This window comes from Pongo abelii, chromosome 16 (genome assembly GCF_028885655.2).
Source record: "Pongo abelii isolate AG06213 chromosome 16, NHGRI_mPonAbe1-v2.0_pri, whole genome shotgun sequence".
In the NCBI taxonomy this organism is placed as follows: Eukaryota; Metazoa; Chordata; class Mammalia; order Primates; family Hominidae; genus Pongo; species Pongo abelii.
The window spans coordinates 75702429-75718570 of NC_072001.2; the positions used below are offsets into that span (position 1 = coordinate 75702429).

Here is a 16142-nt window from a genome sequence, read left to right on the forward strand (position 1 = left end):
CTGGTGACCAGGAGGCCGCAATCTTTTCACATAAAAGGTCTACGGGTTTCCGCTCGGCCCTCACAGCGGCCGCGGACCAAACCGGGAAAGCAATTCCCGCTCGGCTCCGCTCGGGTCCCAGGCCCAGGAAGGCCGGGCCGTGGGGTCTCCCCGGGCTCCACGCAGGGGCGGCGGGGCGGGGCGCAGTGACGCAAAGAGGAGTGACGCGACGACGCAGCGCGACGGGGTGACGCACGCCCCTTTGTTGGCTCAGTAGCGATAGCAGCGGCCGTGGAGGTGGCGCTGGGGACTGTTTTCTCTCGGAGGCCGGAGCGGAGCCGCGTCTGACTGAGGCGGGCAGCAAGCGGCACCCTCGCTCCCTCCCTCCCTCCTCCGCGCCCTCCCCGCCGCCACCAGCCGTCAAACGCCAACCGCCGCTCCTGGGGAGGAGCCGCGGCCCGCGGGGCCGGAGCCAGGCCTGCGTCCGGACATCAGCCGGAGCCGGAGCGAGAGCCGGGGCCTCGGCGTCCCCGCCCTCTCCCCGCCTCGGCCAGCGTCCGCCGGGCCCCCGCGCGTCGCGCCATGGACTCGGACGAGGGCTACAACTACGAGTTCGACGAGGACGAGGAGTGCAGTGAGGAGGACAGCGGCGCCGAGGAGGAGGAGGACGAAGACGACGACGAGCCGGACGATGATACCCTGGATCTGGGCGAGGTGGAGCTGGTGGAGCCCGGGCTGGGCGTCGGCGGGGAGCGGGACGGACTGCTGTGCGGGGAGACGGGCGGTGGCGGCGGCAGCGCTCTGGGGCCCGGCGGTGGCGGCGGCGGCGGCGGCGGCGGCGGTGGTGGCGGGCCGGGGCACGAGCAGGAGGAGGATTACCGCTACGAGGTGCTCACGGCCGAGCAGATTCTACAACACATGGTGGAATGTATCCGGGAGGTCAACGAGGTCATCCAGGTGAGGGTGGCCGCCGCGCCAGCTGGACCGGGCCCGACGGGGGAGCGGATTCAGGCGGCACGCGCGGTCCCGAGGGACAGGCCTGGGCCTGGTGCGCAGCCTAGCCCGGTGCCTCCCGGCCTTGTCTTCTCCGCTGCTTCTGCTGGGGATAGAGGGTGTCGAAAGCAGAGGTTCGCTGATTAGCCGGGTGTGGGGAGGTGCGCTGGGGGCGGTGCTTCCCAAGTCCTACTATGGCGGAGGCCTTCGGCCGCCTAAGCCTTCTCTGGCGGGCAATTTCTGCCAGTCCCTGGGCCCGGTGTCCTTTTCTCTGGCCGGGCGATCGCCTACTGGGGCCGGGCGGAGGAAGTGGGGTGGAGAAGAGGAGTCAGGAAGAATGGGGCCCCGACGAGGCTCACCCCGGCCTTAGCCTCATTTGAGCACTTTTGGAAGGGATTAGAGTAGGCCTAAGAGCAGCTTGGTGTATAGTTGCCCCAAGTGGGCACCAGTTAATAAAGAAATGGATCTTGGCAGTCTCAAGTGCCTACTTAAAGGTGGGGGAAGGGAAGTATTTCTCGGAAGAGGTGCTGATGGGCCTTCTTTTCAGATGGTGAGGCTTTTGCTTACATCTTTTTTATGTCTTTGCTGTTTGGGACCTAACTGCTACTTTTTCTAGTCGTAGCATATGACTTGCTTGAAGCTGTTGGAATAGTTACTGCATATTGCATACCCTTCCTTGTAGCTAAAACAACAACAAAACGCAGTGTTGTCTAATATTGGACAAGACTCTATTGTGAGTTAGAAAGCAGAGGTTTTCTGCTTGTGAACTCCCTTCTCTGATATATTCTATTTTGTGGTAAGTTAGACTTGGTGTAAGTTGATAACCACATCTCATTTAACCCATGTGCGTCAGGTTTTGCATTTTTGAGCTTTAGAAAATCAAAAGTTTTCATTTGGGGAAAAAAAAAACTCAGTTCTCCTGAGGAGTCAGGGATATGGCTGAAGAATAAAAATGAAGCTTGATTCAGTGCAACTTTTAGAAAACCTGGAAGGAAACATATATGAGCAGCAAGTTACTATTGCCTCTTTTGTCAGTCATTATTTCTTTTTTGTTTAACTTAAATTGGTTGGCTAAATATTCATTGACAAATTAGAAGTATGTCATTGTCAACTCGTTGACTTTCTATTATTAACTGATTTTTATAGTATTATAAGTAACAGTTTTAAAAATTGGAGTATCTGTTCAGGCACTGTTTCAATACAGTGTTTTGCATAATAGAAAAATCTCTGATATCTAGTGCCATTACTAAATAGTGGAAGTCTTAATTTTTAATATAGAGAACATAGTCTAAGAAGGAAGTTGAGGATTGTAGAAGATAATTTTTTTTTGTTTGTCTGAGACGGAGTCTTGCTTTGTCGCCCAGGCTGGAGTGCACTGGCGCAATCTCGGGTCACTGCAACCTCCGCCTGCCGGGTTCATGCAATTCTCCTGCCTCAGCCTCCCAAGTAGCTGGTACTACAGGCGCGCGCCACCATGCTCAGCTAATTTTTTGTATTTTTAGTAGAGACGGGTTTCACCATGCTGGCCAGGCTGGTTTCGAACTCCTGACCTTGTGATCCGCCTGCCTCGGCCTCCCAAAGCGCTGGATTACAGGCGTCAGCCACCGCGCCCGGCCTGTAGAAGATGCACATGTAAGAAAAATCTGATTAGGTAAGAAAAAATAAAAAGACAAAACAAGCCTGCCACCCAGAGACGTACACCAAAATGTGAACTGTAGTTATTTTTCTAGACCTTTGGATAGCCATTAATATGGCTCCACGTTAATAACAGTGGAACCATACTGTATGTTCTGTTTGTGTTTTCAGTGGAAAAACATTACAGAAATACTGTGAACAGCCTTCTGTCAAGTAAGTTTTTCGAGAACTTACATGATTATAGATCTGAACTAATTGATTTAATCGATCTGTTATTTGCCTTCCTTTTTATTTTCTAGTTTCTGGCTTTTATAAACATTGAAAATATCCTCATAGGTCAGTCTTTGAGTGCTCTTATTTTCTTGGGATAAAGTGAATTGCTGAGTCAAAAGAATTTGCTCATTTTCAATGCATTGGATACATACTACCACATTGCTTTCAGAAAAGTTATGCTAGTTTTCCCAACCAGTGTTTGATGGGCAAAAAAAACCTGGTGAGATTGAACTTATGTTTATTGGTCTTGGTATTTCTTTTTTAAATTGCCCCTCGCTTTTTGCTCATTTTATTCTCTTTTGCCCATTGCCCCTCTTTGGGATATTTATCTCTTACTGGTTTGTAAGACTTCTTTCTATTAATAGAGGTTGGAAATAGCAGTTATCTAGGTTTCTTAATGTTGGTTTGATAAACACTGAATTTTACTTAGTTTGCATTAGAGAGCTTACTGTTAACTGTTAAACGTTTAAATTCCCTGTTCTCAGTTCTAATTTTCAGTATGAAATCAGGTAAGATACATTTGCAGGTGAAAAAGTTTGAAATGTAAAAAGATCACCAAATTAATTTAATATTTCCTTGGGAATTTGATTACTTTTTCTTGGAGAGGAGTTTTGGGCAACAACATAAATACTGTTATTTGTGGATATTTGCAGGTTAGGTTTGGTCTTCAAATAAGTCAACATTATTTTCTTTCAGAAAACTCAGTTTTCTGGCTTTCTGTAATTTCCCAATTAACATTTGAATAAAAGACTAAATTAAACAATTAAAGTTTATTTAATTTGGTATTTTGTTTAAATGCTTTGTGGCTACCTAGCTTACCTTTTCAGCTTTTAAGGAAAAAAAAAAAAAAATCAGAGTTTTTTGTTTTGTTTTGTTTGGAGACAGCCTCACTCTGTCACCCAGGCTGTAGTGCAGTCGCATGATCTCAGCTTACTGCAACCTCTCCCTCCCAGGTTCAAGAGATTCCCCTTGCCTCAGCTTCTCCGCCACCCCACCTCCAGTATCTGGGATTACAGGCACCTGCCACCAGGCCCAGCTAATTCTTGTGTTACAGGATTTCGCCATGTTCGTCATGCTGGTACTGAACTCCTGGCCTCAAGTGATCTGCCCTTCTCGGCCTCCCAAAGTGCTGGGATTACAGGTGTGAGCCACCACGCCTGGCCAGGGTGTTTTTTGTTTTTTGTTTATTTTGAGACAGAGTTTCACTCTGCTGCCCAGGTTGGAGTGCAGTGGCGTGATCTCGGCTCACTGCAACCTCTGCCTCTTGGGTTCAAGCAATTCTCCTGCCTGAGCTTCCCGAGTAGCTGGGATTACAGGTGTGCAGCACCACACCCAGTTAATTTTTGTATTTTTTAGTAGAGAAGGGGTTTCACCATGTTGGCCAGGCTGGTCTTGAACTCCTGATCCTGGGTGATCCGCACAGCTTGGCCTTCCAAAGTGCTGGGATTACAGTCGTGAGCCACCACACCCAGCCTAAAAAGTAGTTTTCTAATGTAACTATATAAGTAGCTAGGTAATTTATTAAAAGAACCCTGTTCAATTCTGCAGTTGGGAGTATTTAAACTTGCCATTTTGTATTTCCACAACAGTGTTCAGCAAATGTTGATTGTGCTTTCTAAGTATGCCAGGCACTTTGTTAAGCAGAGGATATGCTTATTGCTTAAGGAGCATATAGGGATAGGGAATATGGAGGTCCTTGTCCGGACTCCACTTCCAGAGATTCTTACTCATTAATGAAGTCTGAGGTGAAACCTGAGCATCTCTGTGTTTTAGCCTTCTAGTGATAACTAAACCACTGGAATAGTGATAGTTAATCCACTGTCACGATTTTGACTCAGGCAGGGTGAGTAGAGTGAGAAGAGCAGCACAATCTTAGGGGCACAGATTGGTTATACCTAATCAAAAAATCCGAAATCATTTTGTGTTGTTGCCCAGACTGAAGTGCAATGGCAAGAGCATAGCTCACTGCAACTTCAACTTCCTGAGCTACAGTGATTCTCCCACCTCAGCCTCCTGAATAGCTAGGACTATAGGTGTGTGGCACCACTCTTGGCTGATTTTTTTTCTTTTTTGTAGAGACACAGGGTCTTGCTTTGTTGCCCAGGCCAGTCTCAAACTCCTGGCCTCAAGCGCTCCTTGAACCTCAGCCTCTCAAAGTGGTAGGCCTGGAAATCCAAAACTTTTTGAGCACTGTTGTGATGCTGAAAGGAAGTGCTCATTGCAGCATTTTGGATTTCGGATTTTCAGATTAGGGATGCTGATTATAAGTATAATTAAATATTCCAAATCTGAAAAACTTCTGGTCTCAAGTATTTTGGATAAGGAATACTCAACCTGTACCATATTTAGAGTGTGTGCCGAGAGGAATATGGACCTGGGACTGTTGAATGTGAGTGGTCAGAGAGGAGGTATAAAAAACAGTGGATAGGTATCTTGCTTTTGTAAGATGTATTACGCTAAATAACTTTTTTTTTTTTGGAGACGGAGTCTTGCTCTGTTGCCAGGCTGGAGAGCAGTGGTGACGCGATCTTGGCTCAGTGCAACCTCTGCCTCCTGGGTTCAAGTGATTCTCCTGCCTCAGCCTCCTGAGAAGCTGGGACTACAGGTGTGCTCCACCATGCCCGGCTAATTTTTGTATTTTTAGTGGAGACTGGGTTTCACCATGTTGGCCAGATGGTCTCGACCTCTTGACCTCGTGATCCACCTGCCTTGGCCTCCCAAAGTGCTGGGGATTACAGGCGTGAGCCACTGTGCCCAGCCAAATAACTCATTTTAAAGAAAAAAAAATCTAAGCCTTACTGAAGAAATTTTCTGTTGGCTGTTGGTTCGAAAGCTGTATTTCACTTAGTTAATTAAGAGATTTAATTAAAGAACCTCAAGTTGAGTTTGCAAGCCTAAACTAAGGAAGACAGTGTACTATTCTAGCATATTGTTTACTGGTTGGGGAGTCAGTTATAGCCCTGGTTTTTACTCTGTCTAGTTAATATCTCAGAACCTTCAAATTTTTTTTTTTTTTTTTTGATACGAGTCTCGCTGTGTCACCCAGGCTGGAGTGCAGTGGCCCGATCTTGGCTCAGTGCAACCTCCACTTACAGGGTTCAAGTGATTCTCCTGCTTCAGCCTCTCAAGTAACTGGGATTACAGGCACGCACCACCACACCCAGCTAGTTTTTGTATTTTATTAGAGACGAGGTTTCACTATGTTGGCCAGGCTGGTCTCGAACTCCTGACCTCAAATGATCGACCTACCTTGGCCTCCCAAAGTGTTGGGATTATAGGCGTGAGCCACGGCGCCCAGCCAAGCTTTTTTTTTTTGAGGTGGAGTTTCTCTCGTTGCCCAGGCTGGAGTGCAATGGCGCGATCTCAGCTCACTGCAACCTCTGCTTCCCAGGTTCAAGCGATTCTCCTGCCTCAGCCTCCTGAGTAGCTAGGATTACAGGCATATGCCACCACGCCTGGCTAATTTTGTATTTTTAGTAGAGATGGGGTTTCTCCATGTTGGTCAGGCTGGTCTCAAACTCCTGACCTCAGGTGATCTGCCCGCCTCGGCCTCCCAAAGTGCTGGGATCACAGTGAGCCACCTTGCCCGGCCTTGTTTTGTTTTTAATCTGGGACTGAAAATGAGGGAGTTGAAATACTAGATTGGTCCTTTTTTACATTAAGTGTTTTATTTGTTTAACATCATTTTAAAAACCTCAGTTAATTGGAGATGTTCATTTTTTCCAAGAAATTGAATTCAGGTGTGCATATTGTGGTTACATTCATTAATGCGGAGAGGAGGAAGAGGGTGTACAAGCCTGTGCATGATGTGTGCAGGCACACGTGTTTTGAAGTTATTAAAGTCTTTGATATAGTTTAGATTTATTTCTCTTGGACTTTTATATTTTCCCAGCTGATCTCCTTGAGCTGTAAGTTTAAATTACACTGACTTGTTGAATTGCTATGGCAGTAGTCCTATGAATCAAACTCTGGGGATGGGGTCTGGCTGTCTGGTTTAACAAGCCTTCTAGGTGATGGTGATGCAAGCTAAAGTTTGATAACTGCTGATGTAGTTGAAATTTAACAGCAGTGTTTCTCTGTGTGTTATGTGTAGTGATAGATTACTACAGAGGTGGATTAATGAGGGAAGATAAATTGTTTAAGAAACTAATAATAGGGGACCAGTCACGGTGGCTCACACCTGTAATCCCAGCACTTTGGGAGACTGTGCCAGGCAGATCACTTGAGGTCAGGAGTTTGAGACCAGCCTGGCCAATATGGTGAAACCTTAGCTGGGCATGGTGGCCTGTGCCTGTAATCCCAGCTACTTGGGAGACTTGAGGCAGGAGAATTGCTTGAACCTGAGAAGTGGAGGCTGCAGTGAGCTGAGATTGTGCCACTGCACTCCAGCCTGGGTGACAGAGGGAGACTGTGCTTCCAAAAAAGAAGGTAATAATGGGAAAATTTCCAGAACCTAGGCAACGCTTACTAGGCTAATCATAGGGTTAGAAGGTGTTTGTCATCATAGATGCTATCCTTCATGCTATGCTATCCTTCAGCTAAGGTGGTCTTTACTCAATATTTTCTTTTCTTTTCTTTCTTTTTTTTTTTTTTTTTTTTTTTGGAGACAGAGTCTCTCTCTGTCGCCCAGGCTGGGGTGCAGTGTTGCCATCTTGGCTCACTGCAACCTCCGCCTGCTGGGTTCAAGCGATTTTCCTGCTTCAGCCTCCCGAGTAGCTGGGATTACAGGTGCCCACCGCTACGCCCGGCTAATTTTGTATTTTTGGTCGAGATGGAGTTTCACCATGTTGGCCAGGCTGATCTCGAACTACTGACCTCAGGTGATCCACCCGACTCGGCCTCCCAAAGTGCTGGGATTACAGGCATGAGCCACGGTGCCCGGCCTGTATTTTCAAATAGACAAACTAAACTAGTGACATCTGACATTCTAGATTGGAGTTCTTGATTTCCCTTCCGGTCCTAGATATTTTTTAATATAGAATGTTGAGTTTTCTAATTTATTAGTATGCTGGAAGAGATATAAAGTCCTGGAGAGATATAAAGACCTGTTTAAAGGAATATGAGAAGACTTATTCTTAAGGAGTTGACAATCTCTTAGAGTTAAAACAAAGCTGTTAGGTTAGTGAGTAATTTAAATAAGTGGATAGTAATAGATACTCATGGAAGAGACGTCTGTAGGTGTTGTCAAAGATGGCTAGGATTTGGGTGGATAAAAAAGAGGAAGTCATTCTAAGGAACTGAATGAGGTGAGAATGAGGAGAGTTTTTGGGTAATGGTGAAATCAGCTAAAGTAGAATGGAGTTCATAAATGCTGGATAATAATGTAGAACCTGGGAGATTAAATACTGTGATGAAAGGTAAGCAGAAGTCATCAGATTAGATTCTTTTGGGGTTGACCTGTGCTAACTATATAGGTTAGTTATCTTTTGCCTTATGTTACCCCAAAACTTAGTGGCTTAAAAAAACAAGGATCTGTTATATCATAGTTTCTGTGAGTCACAATTCTGGATGCAGCTTACCTGGGGGCCTCTGGCTTATGGTCTCTTACAAGGCTGCAACCAAGGTGACAGCTGGTTAGCAGTTCTCTCTCTTTTTTTTTTTTTAAAGACAGAGGCTTGCTGTGGTGCCCAGGCTGGAGTGCAGTGGCATAATCTCGGCTCATTGCGACCGTTACCTCTTGAGTCCAAGTGAGCCTCTTACCTCAGCCTCCTGAGTAGCTGGGACTATAGATGTGCACCACCACGCCCCAGCTTATTTTTTTGTTTTTGTGGGTTTTTTGGTAGAGACCAGTATTTTTTTGTTTTGCCATGTTGCCTAGGCTGCTCTTGAACACCTTAGTTCAAGGGATCTGCCCGCCTTAGCCTCCTAAAATGCTGGGATTACAGGCATGAGCCACCATGTCTGGCCTGAGTAGCAGTCCTCAAGGCTTGACTGGGGAAGCTTCCCCTTCCCAGCTCACTCATCTGGCTGTGACCAGGCCAGATTTTCACTGGCTGGTTGTTGCCCAGAGATACCAGTTCCTTGCCATGTGGGCCTCTCCATAAAGTGGCTGACAACACAGTAGCTTGTTTCCTCCAGAGTGAGGGATCTTAGAGAGAAGGCCCATACGATGGAAGCCACAATGTTTTTATAACTTAATTTTAGAAGTAACGTCGCATCACTTTGCAATATTCTGTTTATTATAAGTGAATAACCAAATCCAGCCCATACTCAATCGGAGGGGATTATACAAAGATGTGAAGACCAGGAGGCAGGGGTCTTTGGGGGCTATCTTAGAGGCCGGCTGTTTTGTCTCTCTCTCTCTGTTAAGAGGTAAATTACAGCTGTTGTATAATGCCTTTCTGTCCAGTCTTTTTGTATGCTATTGGGAGAACATAGTGTTTTGGATTTTTTATTTTGGATTAACCATAAATTAATTACTTTTGGCTTTGCAAAACATTATACCTGTAAATGATAAACATTCCTAATAACCTTTCAGTGGCTTAAGTTTAAAATAGCTTGTAGTCTCAGAATTGGTAGGAATTTGAGATTCTCCAGTTTACTGATTTTTTGTTTTTTAAACTCTAGCTACGTAATGGAATCACCTGGGGATTTTTTCATTACTCTTTTTAAAATAGAAAATTGTAGATTCACGGCCGGGCATGGTGGCTCACGCCTGTAATCCCAGCACTTTGGGAGGCCGAGGCAGGCGGATTACCTGAAGTCAGGAGTTCGAGATCAGCCTGGCCAACATGGCGAAACCCCGTCTCTACTAAAAAAAATACAAAAATTAGCCGGGCGTGGTGGTGGGCGCCTGTAATCCCAGCTACTCGGGAGGCTGAGGCAGGAGAATCAGTTGAACCCAGGAGACAGAGGTTGCAGTGAGCCGAGATTATGCCATTGCACTCCATCTGGGCAACAAGAGCGAAACTCCATTACAAAAAAAAAAAAAAAAAAAAAAAGAAAATTGTAGATTCACATGCAGTTACAAGAAATAATGCAAAAATCCCACATATTCTTTTTTCCAAAAAATTTTATTTCCCTAGGTTATTGGGGAAGAGGTGGTATTTGGTTACATAAGTAAATTCTTTAGTGGTGATTTGTGAGATTTTGGTGCACCCATCATCTAAGCAATATACACTGAACCCAGTTTGTAGTGTTTTATCTCTCACCCCCTTCTCACCTTTTTCCCCCGAGTCCCCAGAGTTCATTATATCAATCTTAGGCTTTTGCATGCTGATAGCTTAGCTCCCACTTATGAGTGAGAACATATAATGTTTGGTTTTCTGTTCTTGATTTACTTCTCTTAGAATAATAGTCTTCAATCCCATCCAGGTTGCTGCAAATGCCATTAACTCATTCCCTTTTATGGCTGATTAGTATTCCATCATATATATATATGTGTGTGTATACATATATACGTGTATATGTGTGTGTATACGTCTATACGTATATGTGTGTATACGTATATACGTGTATATGTGTGTACGTGTATACGTGTATATGTGTACGAATATACGTGTATGTGTGTGTGTACGTATATACGTGTGTGTACGTATATACATGTATGTGTGTGTGTTTGTATGTATATACGTGTGTATGTGTATATATATGTATACACACACACCATAAGTTTCTTTATCCACTTGTTGATTGATGGGCATTTTGGCTGGTTCCCCATTTTTGCAGTTGCGAATTGTACTGCTATAAATGGTGTGTGCAAGTATCTTTTTCGTATAATGAGTTTTCCTCTGGGTGGATACCCAGTAGTGTGATTGCTGAATCAAATAGTAGTTGTACTTTTAGTTCTTTAAGGAATCTCCACACTGTCTTCTATAGTGGTTGTACTAGTTTACATTCCCACCAGGAGCGTAGAAGTGTTCCCTTTTCACCACATCCATGACGACAACTATTATTTTTTAATTTTTTGATTATGGCCATGCTTGGCGGGACTAAAGTTGTATTGCATTGAATCCCACATACTCTTTACCGATTTGTCTACAATGGTAACATCTTATAAAAACAGTATCTTGCAAAACATCTTGCACAGTATCACAGTGAGGATAATGACATTGATGTGATCTAGTGATCTTACTGAGATTTTCTTACCTGGGGATTTTTAAAAATGCAGGCACGCAGGCCCTACCCCATACCAAGTAAGTGGGTCTCGGGGGGGTTTGGGCCAGGCATTGCCGTTAAACAAGAATCTTTTCTGGATTATTTTAATGCACATCCAGGGTTGAGAGCTCCTGCTTTTGTAAGAAATCTTTCTAAAACACTGCCGTCTCTGCTTAACTACAAGTAAATAACAATGAACTATTTTTGTGATGCATCTCAAACCAGTGTTTGCCTATTGATTTTTTTTTTTTAATGGAAAGAAAATCTACTTCCATATTAGCTTTCACTCATTGTTCTTAGTGCCTGTAGCACCCTGAATGGTTTTGTTTTTTATATAACTATCATTTTGGAATCCTGAAGGAAAAATTTTTCTTCCTGAGGTTAATCACCACCCTTTCCTCAGTCATTCCTGCCTTCTAGGTAATCACTGTCTTTCTTATAATAGGCATAGTATCATAGGCCATAACTTTGCTAAATTATTGACTGTATATACACAACTCATCCTTTGATTTTGACACTATATTACTATGTAACTTTGTATAAATAGCTTAATTATTTTCATTAAATGATGGGATAAATAGAAGAATGAGAATTTATTTAGGTTGACATTATTGGGCGAGATAGTAATCAGGCTGCTTCTAACCTGGAGTGACTGGATCCTTTGGGGCCCGTGGAGATAGTAGTGGTGGTCCTTGCATTATTTTTAGTGTTTTAAAAAGCCTCATGTATATTTTTTTAAAAAGCTGTCAAGCCACTTTTATAGAGTCAGTAGATTTCTATAATCACTTATGATTTAAGTTTCTTCCTAAATTTTTGATTTTTTTTCCCTAAATTGTCATTCACCTAGTGATAGGTGGTCATCTGGCTTGACCATACAATGGTTTCCCCTTATCTGCAGTTTCAATTTCCAAGGTTTCAGTTACCTGAGGTGTGCAGCAGTCTGAAAATATTAAATAGAAAATTTCAGAAAAAAACAATTTGTAAGTTTTAAATTGTACACCATTCTGAGTAGTGTGATGAAATCTCTCACCATCCCACCCAGGACATGAATCATCCCTTTATCCACTATATAGCAGTAGATAGACTACCTACCTGCTACTGGCCTCGGCTGGTCACTTATCAGATTGAAAAAACATAGCATGTATAAGTTCGGTATTACATACACTTTCAAGCTTCCACTGAGGGTCTTGGGACATGTTCCCTGAGGATGAAGGGGACTGCTGTAATGTCTCATTTGATACAGCTTGGGGTATAGTTGATGCCCAATTAGTGTTTAAGTTGATGGATAGTATGCTATCTCAGAAGGTGGCTTAAAAAATTCTTAATGCTCTAACGTCTGCTCTGGCAAATCAGCTTTCCAGAGCCCTACTTTTTTTTTTCATTTTTAAAAATGACTTTTTTTTTTTTTTTTGAGACGGAGTCTCTGTGGCCCAGGCTGGAGTGCAGTGGCATGATCTTGGCTCACTGCAACCTCTGCCTCCTGGCTTCAAGTGATTATCGTGCCTCAGCCTCCCAATTAGCTGAGATTATAGGCATGCATCACCACACCTGGCTAATTTTTGTATTTTTTGGTAGAGACAGGGTTTCACCATGTTGGCCAGGCTGGTCTCGAATTCCTGTCTTCAGGTGATCCGCCCTCCTCAGCCTCCCAAAGTGCTGAGATTACAGGCATGAACCACTGTGCCCAGCCTGACAATTTTGGTTTTAAGGCCAAAAGTTTGAAGATTTAAATGAAAAATGCCAAATATTCAGGAATTTTCTCCTATTATTATTTTTTTGTATGTAAATATTGTTCTGTAGTATTGTTCTTTCCTTTTTTGCTCTGTTCCACTTAAAAGTGTCAGAAGTGCCCTGACAATACATTTTGGCAAAAAACAGAGCAAGTAATGAAGTATTAGGTAACATTTTCTTGTTACTGAGACATTTGCTTAGACAATGCTAAGAATAGCTATCATCCTAGACACTTCTCCCCAGGCTTGCTTTGCCATTGCCTTTGGAACTGTCATACTTATAACTCAGATACTAACTGGCTCTAATTACCTGGTAATATGTCTTCTCTCCTAATCACAATTGTACAGTGTTTCTAGGGATAAAGTGTAAACTAGAAACCGAGAAGTATTACCTGATTCTTAGCAAGTATTTATAAGTGAAAGCCTCTAATGTGGACATTTATCTTGGAATTTGTGACATTTGGACAGATATTTATCTGAAACTTACTTGAAACTCAAATTTAATACCTTCTCTCTTTGAGGCTTTTCCGATTGGCTTATCTGAGAACCATTCTTGGGATTTGAGTCATCCTTGATTTTTTTTTTTTCCTTCATTTTCCACATCCAGTTATCCCTGATCAAGTTACCTCTGAAATTTGTTTCTTGTTGTTGCTATCCTTTTTACTAACTAATCCTAGTTTAGGACCTTTTTATTTTGCCTCCTTGTCTCTAGGCTTCCAGTGTATCATTCTGTTACCAAACACAAATTTAATAGTCATCCTCCTGCTAAAAAGAGACTTTCTGTCAAAAGTCTATCCCAGACTCCTTACTGTGGCATTCATGGCTTCCCCATCTTAACATAGCTGATTTTTTTCAATGTCATCTGCTGTTGTTCCTCATCCCTTATCACCCCCAGTTGCACTGTTTGTAATTCCTTACTGTGTAACACATATTTGTGTTTTCATGCTTTTGTTCATACTTGTCCCTCTTCTTTTGATACCTTTTCTTTCCATCTCTCTTTTTTCTTGAGACAGGGTTTTTGCTCTATCGCTCAGGCTGGAGTGCAGTGGCATGATCACGGCTCACTACAGCCTTGAACTCCTGGGCTCAAGCGATCCTCCCACCTCAGCCTCCTGAGTAGCTGGGACTACAGTTGCATGCCACTACACCTGGCTAATTTTTTGTATTATTATTTTTATTTGTTTATTTTTTGTTTATTTGTTTTGCTTTTGGTAGAGACAGAATTTTTTGCCGTGTTGCCTAGACTGGTCTCGACCTCCTGGACTCAAACGATCTTCCCACCTCAGCCTCCCAAGGTGTTGGGATTACAGGCATGAGCCACCATGCCCAGCTCTCTTTCTCTTCTTAACTGCCTGATACATTCCTATTGAGAATCTGCTCAGGCTGGCTGCGGTGGCTCATCTCTTTTCAGGTTCTTCTCCTCTACCTTTCCTGTGCTTCCTTATCTATGTTTGAATAGTGCTTCATATGGATATTTGGTATAGCCTATAAGAGGTTATGATATAGCTATCCCTATACCAAAGCCTCTAGCTATATATGAGGGTTTTGAAGGTGAGAACTAAAACTCCTTCATCTTTGTGTTCATAGCAGAGTTTCTTCTCTGACAGAAGAAACTCAGTAAATATTTGTTGAAGTTTGTCCTTGCCTAGTAAATGCTTGCTTTCTCAGTTTCCTTATGGTAAACCAAAGGGATCCAGACAAGATTTTCTTCTGGCACTAACAAATTATTTTGTGATTTCTAGATAATACCAAAGTGATAGTGTAAGAAGATGGCAAGGAAGAAATGTTTGAATTCCAAGAGGACAAGCTTCTTAAGGCCCTTGAATATTCAGCCTTTTAGGTGAAGCTTTATTATTTGCGTATAGTTCCCTGGCGCTTTGTGTGAACTGACACAGTGATGATGTTAAAGACAGTGGAATCACCCAGGTGCAGTGGCTCACGCCTGCAATCCCAGAACTTTGGGAGGTTGAGGCCAGAGGATTACTCGAGTCCAGGAGTTTGAGACCAGCCTGGGCTACATAGACCTTTTCTCTACAAAAAAATAAATAAAATTAGCTGGGCTTGGTGGCATGTGTCTGTAGTCAGTTACTTGGGAGGCTGAAGTGGGAGAAGAGAATTACTGAGCTCAGGAGGTCAATCAAGGCTGTAGTAAGCCGAGATTGTGCTACTGCACTCCAGCCTAGGCAACAGGGTGAGACCATGTCTCAAAAAAAAAAAAAAAAAAAAGACAGTTGAATCAGTTTAATACAGTACTTCTCAAAGTATGGTCCATAAGAACAAAACTATTTAATAATAACAGAAAGACACTATTTGTCTCTTAAAATGTTCTGGCATTTGTGCTGATGTTGCAGGGCAATGAGTAGGTAAAACCACTGGCACCTTAGTACAAAAGATATCAGTGGCACCAAACTATACTAGTAGTCATTGTGTTCTTCACTATCACACACTCAGAGTAAAAAAATATGTTTCACTTAATCCTAAATGAAGAAGTAAAAATTACTAGTTTTCTAAGTCTTATTCCTTAAGGACACATCTTAATTGCTTGTGTGACAAAATGGGAGGTATGCATAAAGCACTTCTGCATACTGAAGTATGGTGGTCTTCCCAAAATAAAAACATTTGTGTGTGCTTTTGACTTGTGAGCTTGTTTCTGTTTCTGGACCTACCCTGGGCAGGTTTCCACAGTTGAGAATCTTAGCATATTGCTGTTACCTCAAAATTCCACACACTACCAGTTTGTCTTTTGAAATATTATTTTTATAAGATGTCAACCCTGTTATGGTTCACTTTTGTTATATGTTGGCACCTCTGTGGGTTACGGAAAGCTTTGCCCTCCAAAGCAACCAGTTGGTTTTTAGGGAAGGGAAATATTGGTCTTTATGGATAAGTAGAGTCTTGTTAAAAGCTGTTAGAAGGCTCTCTTTGGAAAAAAATCGGAAAAATCAAAAGAACTGTGAAAAGGATCATAATAATAGAAAAGAGGCCTTTGTAGCCTTGTGAATGTAATACATATAGTCACCACAGATTTTTCAGGGAGGCCAGGCACGGTGGTTCACGCCTGTAATCCGAGCACTTTGGGAGGCTGAGGCAGGAGGATTGATAGAACCAAGGAGTTTGAGACCAGCCTGGGCAACATAGTGAGACCCCATCTCTAGCAAAAAAAAAAGTTTTTCAGGGAATGCCAAAATGTCTCCTCAAAAAAAAAAAAAAGTCTCCTTCTCTTACAAGTTAGTCACCTTACTCAGTTTATTACAGCAGGAGTTGCCAATCCCCAGGCTGTGGCTTGTTGTGAACTGGGCTGCACAGCAGGAGGCGAGCAGCCAGCCAGCATTACCACCTGAGCTCTGCCTCCTGTCAGATTGGCAGCGGGATTAGATTCTCATAGGAGTGCAAACCCTATTGTAAATTGTGCATTCAAGGGATCTAGGTTGGCAC

General features: G+C 43.2%; 1 protein-coding gene across 2 annotated transcripts in view; it reads left to right on the plus strand.

Moving 5' to 3' along the window:
* The first annotated feature begins 232 nt into the window (after positions 1 to 232).
* ARIH1 (ariadne RBR E3 ubiquitin protein ligase 1) overlaps positions 233 to 16142 on the plus strand; it is a 112300-nt gene continuing 96390 nt past the window's right edge. The window contains exon 1 of one of the 2 annotated variants that reach the window (XM_024232444.3): positions 233 to 936. In XM_024232444.3, the coding sequence (XP_024088212.1) occupies positions 671 to 936 (266 nt within the window). In that variant the 5' untranslated portion in view covers positions 233 to 670. The remainder of the gene's footprint in view (positions 937 to 16142) is intronic. The other variant, XM_002825635.6, reaches the window with a different exon arrangement.